General features: G+C 42.2%; 1 protein-coding gene across 2 annotated transcripts; it reads left to right on the forward strand.

The window, feature by feature from the left end:
• The first annotated feature begins 552 nt into the window (after nt 1–552).
• On the forward strand, nt 553–5,394 carry CZH9orf40 (chromosome Z C9orf40 homolog). 2 transcript variants are annotated; one of them, XM_032206619.1, is made up of 2 exons: nt 553–906; nt 4,097–5,394. In XM_032206619.1, the coding sequence occupies exons 1-2, from the start codon at nt 553–555 to the stop codon at nt 4,250–4,252; spliced, it is 510 nt and encodes a 169-aa protein (XP_032062510.1). In that variant the 3' UTR covers nt 4,253–5,394. The 2 variants fall into 2 exon arrangements, 1 of the variants encoding a protein (XP_032062510.1); XR_004254374.1 differs by having other exon boundaries at nt 861–900; nt 4,097–4,159.
• The last annotated feature ends 1,212 nt before the right edge of the window (nt 5,395–6,606 follow it).

Below are 6,606 nucleotides of genomic sequence, written 5' to 3' on the forward strand. Positions count from 1 at the left end.
GTGTTATTCAGTGTGATCAAACTCAGTTCCTCAGTCGTGTACGCAGGGGAAAAACAAAAACAAAAACGCTTAAGCTGTCTGTCAGCAGAAGCCGAGACAATTTAGGTCACTATTAAACTGTATGTGATAGTGAGTGTAAAATAAAATGCTGCATAACCTTCAGCGTGTCGGTTCTTTGTGGGGACTAAGTTTGTCAGACGGTCGGGTGTGCTTTTATTCGTGTGAGGCTGGGGAGGGCAGAAGGGGGAGCCTGGCGCCTGTCAGGCGCCCAACGGCCACGCGGCACGTTGCGCTTTGAAGCCCCACGCGCTGGGGTCGCCGCCTCCCCGGGGGGGGGGGGCGGGGCGCAGCAGCCGGGCGGAAGCACCGCGCGAAGCCGCGGGGGCGGGGCCTGGCGAGCGCCGCCCGCCCTTGGGCGTCACGGCGCGCTCCTCCCCGCGGCGCCGCCGGCGGGCAGCGAGGGGCGGGCGCATGCGCTCTGCCCGCGCGGCGGCGGCGGTGGGGGCGGCGGTGGACGCGCGTGCCGCGGAGGCGGCGGCGCCGGTGCCGCCGATGGCCAAGCGCGGCGCGGAGCCGTTGGTGTGTCACGTGCCCTGCAAGCGCGTCCTGCGCGAGCCGCCGCCGCCCCGCGCGGCCGAGAGGCGGCCCCGGGCTGAGGCGGCCCCCGCCGCCGCCGGCCCCGGCAAGCGGAAGCTGGAGGAAGCCGAGGCGCCGCCGGGCAAGCGGCACGGGCTGCGGGGCGGCGGGCCCCGCAACGAGCAGGGCGGGGACGCGGCCGCCGCCACGGCCACGGCCACGGCTACGGGGAGGCGGCGGCGGCGGGGGGCGGCGGCGGCGGCGCAGGACGGGCGGCCGGCGGAGGGAGGCGGCGGCCGGGGCAAGGAGGCGGCGGGCGACGAGGTAACGGCGCGGCGGCCTCTGGCGGCGGTGTGAGCGCCCGGTGCTTCCCTGCCCTGTCCGTTCCCCCCCGCCCCGTTCTGCGGGGCGAAGGGGCGGGCGCCTGGCGCTGCTGTGGGGCCGGCCGGGGCGCTGCGCCCCGCCTTCCGGCACACCCCCCGGTGCCCGGGGAGCCCCCGCGGCTCGGCCTTCAGCGGCCCCGGCCCCGGCCCCGGCCCCGGCCCCGGCCCCGGCCCCGGCCCCGGCCCCGGCCCCGGCCCCGGCCCCGGCTGCCGGCAGCCGCCCCGTGAGCGGCGTGGCACGGGGAGATAAACACGGATCGGCGTCACCGGCGGGGTTACGGAGCGCCCGGTGCGTGCGGGGCAGCACGCCCTCTAACCCGGCCGCGGGGGTTAGGCGTTTTTGATTTTTATTAGTAGAACCGAGGCACGAAGGAACTGCTGAAAAAGGCCATGAAAATTAAACGTCCCTTTTTAGGCTGTTCCTTTTAAATCCAGGCTCATCCTTTTGGAAAAGAAGATGGCAAGCCTCTTCTGAAGCAAGCAAATTGAACAAAGTTTTAACCTTGTTTTGGGTTATTAGGTATAGTTACATAAGCTGTACGTGTGATAGGAAGGCAGTAAGGAAGGCTACGTGAGTTTCCACTCAGTAAGAAGAAAGATAACGCTATCTGAAGTAATTTTGTCAGGCTTCTTTATATTTTTTATAGGGCTGTGTTTTTAAGAGTTTGCTTCCCTAAATAAAGTATTGTTCAGAAAGGTCTCTCTCACACGCTCTCATGGTTAATGGCAGGCAAGCAGTGTTTCTTTAATCTTCTGCATGTCCAACCTGTATATTCTGAAGCTTTCACACAGATAAATACTTATTACGATGATTTTTGCACTTTTCTGAAAACACAGCCATAGGTTGGTATTATTCTTTGCTGTTTTCTGGCCTGTATAATTTGTTGCAGTAATAACCATGATCAGGGTACTGTTACTTTTACACTGCTTTTGTTAAGGTTAAAGATGATCATACTTAATTTGGCCAGAGAAGAAATATTATATGAGTTACATTTGAACACATACTTGCATATATAAATATATATAAATTAACTCCTTAAAAAATAAACAACTAAATCCATTAAAGCTAAGCATTTGCATCTCTGAGCTTGTTATCTACCTACCTAACTAGATATTTTTTTTCGCAAAACATGTTTTAAAAGATATTTAAGGGAACGGAAGTATTTAATGCTTTCTTTTGCATTTTATATATTAAGGTTGAATGTTTGCTTCTGTCTCCTGCACTCCTTAGTGTTGTCCACTTTCACACTGAATCTTGCTGGAAAAAAGACATAAAATAAAACACTGATGCTCTGGAGTCTTGAGTACTCATGAGATTAATCCCATAGGTGGTCTGAGTCCAAAATGAGAGACTGCGTATCGTTGTGGTTATGAGGTTTTACGTTATGTCTTTCAAACAAAAATTCTGTCATTAGGCAGCGCATACAAAACAGATAGCCCAGAGGTATTCCAGCTTTAAGTACTTGGCTCTCATGATGTGAGAGGTAACGCCTTATTAACTACTTACATGTAAAGTGGAGAATTCAGATTCAAAATGGGGAGAACTCCTACAGGTAGACAGTGGGTTCTGAAACAATGCTGCTGGCAGTTGTTTTCAAGGAAGATTTTGATTATTGTTTGTTGTTAATATATAAATTATGTTAACATATTTGTATAAAAAAATAAATTTACAATAATATATATGTGTGCAGCTACTTTTAGTTTGTTTTTACTCCAGTTTTCGTATCTTGTCACCATGGCACGTTTATTGGTTTTGCTCTCAGTTCAAATTAATTGGAACTTCAGTTCTTTAATCTTCTGTGAATACAATCTGCACTTCGTTAGCAAATCAGGAGAACTCTACAGGCAATACAATCATCCTGTTGCTATGATCTGTCTTCACGTTTCAAACCTGTTTTAATATTATAGGCCTTTAATAATGCAGGTGTTGATTGTGCAAACAGGCTACCTAGTACAACAAGCTATAGTTCACGATAGGTTTGTGTTGCAGTGAATAGAAATTTTTTTTTTTTTTTTGATAGAAAGTATGATGAGTTTATGTATTATTTATTTATTATTAAGGAAAAAAATATATTCTAGTAGCTGAGAAGGGTTAGGGCCAATGCTTACTGGGAATTTTTAACATTACGTTTTTTTCTTATTCAGTTACAGAATCAGCAGACAAAGCTTGAACTTGTTCAACAGCCATAACAAAACAGTTATGACAGTGTAGTCATTAAAACTGCTTTTTTTTGGTAACTGTTTGTGCTGAGACATTAAAGTATAATGTTTAATAATTCCAATTGCATGCTAGGAAAAATGCAAAGCACTGTTATATAGAACTGCATCGTTTTAGGTCTGTGGCAGCATTCATTGTTTCTATACACCAGGAGAAGGTACATGCTCAAGACCTAAAGAACAGCTTGAAAACCCCTCTTTACAGTTCTTACGTATATCACTTCTATAGACACATGCACAAATTGGACACACAGTCTATAAAATTTATTCCTTGGTTAATTAGTGCCATACTATTATAAGCAAACTGCACTTCCCAACAGAGATTTAAGAGAAAAAAAAAAAAAAGTGGTTTTGGAGCCTTATACCTTCTGAGTAGTATAGTAATACATTCCTCACAGGTTTTTCTTGTGTGACTTAACAGTTCCTAAAATTTCTCCTCCCTGGCCCCTAAAGAGATCTTGTTTGTTTGTTTGTTTGTTTTCTTTTCCTTTTTTTCTTTTTATTTTCTTTTTCTTTTTTTTTTTTTTTTTTTCAGCATATACTTGAGTATAAAATGTAGATACAGAATACCAGCTTCTAAATGTGAATGAAATTTCTATCCCGTTGTAAGAAGAAAAAACAGCAAGCAATTTCTCTGTGTGAAGTACAATAATTGCATAGGTTTTTCGGTGTCATTCTAAGCTAAGATTTCCAGTTGAACAAATGGGTGGAGTTGCAGAGGTGATTCCAATAAGTGATACACTAGTTCTTACCCAGAATATCTGAAAGGACAAAAGTTAATTATGAGATTTTTCTACAGTACTTCCCTTAAAAATAGCTAATGTTTTTTTTTTCTTTTTAAGTTTTGTTTGTTTGTTTTCTAATACTGTGATACACATTAATGTTTTGTTGCCTTTTTGTTTATTTGTCTCTTTCCAAAGCAAGAAGAATTCTGTCAGTATAACTCATTCTTGTATTGGAGAACACCGTTGCCTGCCATTGATCTGTCTGATATTCAGAACCTAGATGGAGAGACTACACCTGCAGATAAAACTGCTTCAAGGACGGATACCATGGAGACTGAAATGGAGACCTGATCAGTTGTTTCATAGTTGTGCACAAAGCTTGTTTTTGTCTGGATTCAGTATTTTCTGCGTGGGAGAAAAATCAAAGTGCTTCTGTCTTTTTGAAGAAACAGTGTTATGTTAGTCTGCAGAGGCAAGTCTGGGTTGTCTAAGTTGGTGGAATAATCACTGTTAGGTACTCACCGATAAGCTGGCTGGAGACCTGAGTTTACTTATCCTTTGTGGAGGAGGCTATGGTTTTCTAATAAGAATGCCTGAAATCATGGCAGCCAACTAAAGGACAACTACAGAACATTAGAAATTCTGGTTGTGATTGTAAGAAAAAGTTGGGTAAGTTACATGTGGAAGGGAAATGGAAAATCATTTTGCTCATCCTGAACAAAAAGTGTAACTATGGTATCCAAATGTGAAATACTTACCATGTGAATTTATCATAAAGCACACAAACTTTTGTGGTTTTTAGTGTAGGTTTTTTTCAACGTAATAGTTAAGCCAAAAAATAAAAGTCCACCAAAACCAGACAAAACATTCCCTTTTCTATGCAAACCAAAAATGAGTGTGTTGGGGATGAGAAAGGAAAGGGGATCTCTTCTTTGGTAAACTGTCAGTGTTCTGAATGTTGTTCCACATTCTTCTTGTGATCATTCAAAGCAGTGGCAGCTAGCTTCCAAGTTTTTGGTCCATTCTTAAGTTAATGTTTTCCCTATGCTTTGTGACATTATTCTGTTTGGTAATGTTGAAATGGCAGCTGCATGCAGAGATGTCCTGAAAAGTTAATGCAATATAAAATTACCACATACACTTTGTCAGACCTAACTGACTGAGGTTTATTTTTTCCAGAGACTATGGATCTGCAAAAAACATTTTTTACAGGAGTTCGACAAATTAGCTGTGAAATATGAAGTTACTGCTTATCATTTCTTTTAATTTATTTACAGGTTAAAAAACAATTAGAAATACCTGTCTTCAATAATAAATTGAAAATTAAAGTTGTATTGGCAGAGTGTCAGACTTTGCAAATGTGGTTTTTCTGTAGGTATAGCTGACGCCATATTTTTACCGGAGTCACCTTTGAATAAGGAAACTTCTGTTTTTTAATTTTATTTTTAATAATGTATTTGTTAAAATGTCAATAAAGTTTTAACCTGTGTGTATTTGAAAACTTTGGGTCTGTTACTGCTTGAAGTTTTGGATTTTTTTTTAAGGTTGTTCCTGCTGTAGTTTTGTTCTGTTAGGACTCTATATTTAAAATAGTCAATTAGACAGCCTGCTTAGTAAACATTTCAAAACTTTTTTTTTTTTTTTTTTTTTTTTTTTTTCCGGTATTTGAACTATAAAGTACCTACTTTTTTGTTGCTTATTGGTTTGGATTCTTAGAGTCTCTTGAGTCCACAGAATAAAGGACGAGGCTTACTAACTCAAACATGTCATAGTACTTGTTCAGAAATGCTTCTGATGGCTATCAGATTAGCCATTACTTAAATTATTAGCATTATTTAAAACAACATTTAAGTTGTGCATGTATTTTATCACTATATTTATAATAAAGTCCAAATACCTCAGCTTGCTCTTAAGAGACATTTTAAAAATGTCTTTATAAACAATCAGCTTCTGGCAAGAATGCAACCACTATTACATGCTTACTGTAACCAAGGAAATTAGTGAGGAAACAGGTTTATTCATCTGCTGTTTTTTTTTTTTTTTTTTTTTTTTACCCTAGCTAATATACTGCCTCCATATATTTGCAGCACTTCTAATATTTTATAACATTCATTGTTTCTTGGGATCTGGTATTTTGAATTGTGGTCTTGTATTTATGCAGATATACTACAGTCATTTAGTTTTAGTGTTAAAATCCATCTCTCCTTTGCCCAGTATCTTTGAGGTGGAAGAGATTTTATAAATGTTAATACATTCCAGCGCTACTGTAACGAAATAAGTCGTTTAAAAATTAGGCTTGCACTATGTTGTAGGCTATATATTTACTTTGCAATTATGCCGTAGGCAAGCACTTTTCTCTCAGCTTGTTCCAGTCCTGGGCTCTGGGTTATGGGGTGGAATGTTACAGGTACTTTCAGAGCTGATTCATTTTTTCCATTCATCTGTTTGCTAGCAGTGGCAAATTTAAAAGCCTTGGAAAAGCTTTTGAATGAGTCTGAGAGTGTGGGTTATATAAAAGACTGGGCAGAGTAAGAGGGAATGATGTTAGATTACATAAGCTTTGCATTAGAGCTGTCAAAAGGCATAATCAAGAAATTTTGCTCGATGTCTGGTGTCTTCAGATACCATATGTCACTACAGGATACCAAAATACTGGCCTTAACTTCTGGCTAAATTTATCTAGAGAGCTGTTATTCAAGTGCTCT

Source organism: Aythya fuligula, chromosome Z (assembly GCF_009819795.1).
Source record: "Aythya fuligula isolate bAytFul2 chromosome Z, bAytFul2.pri, whole genome shotgun sequence".
Classification (NCBI taxonomy): domain Eukaryota; kingdom Metazoa; phylum Chordata; class Aves; order Anseriformes; family Anatidae; genus Aythya; species Aythya fuligula.

Excerpts from the sequence above, each read along its gene's own strand:
- CZH9orf40 (XM_032206619.1), top strand. The coding sequence starts at position 553 with ATGGCCAAGCGCGGCGCGGAGCCGTTGGTGTGTCACGTGCCCTGCAAG. Across the intron at positions 907-4,096 it reads CGGCGGGCGACGAGGTAACG|CAAGAAGAATTCTGTCAGTA; the intron begins GCGCGGCGGCCT and ends CTCTTTCCAAAG.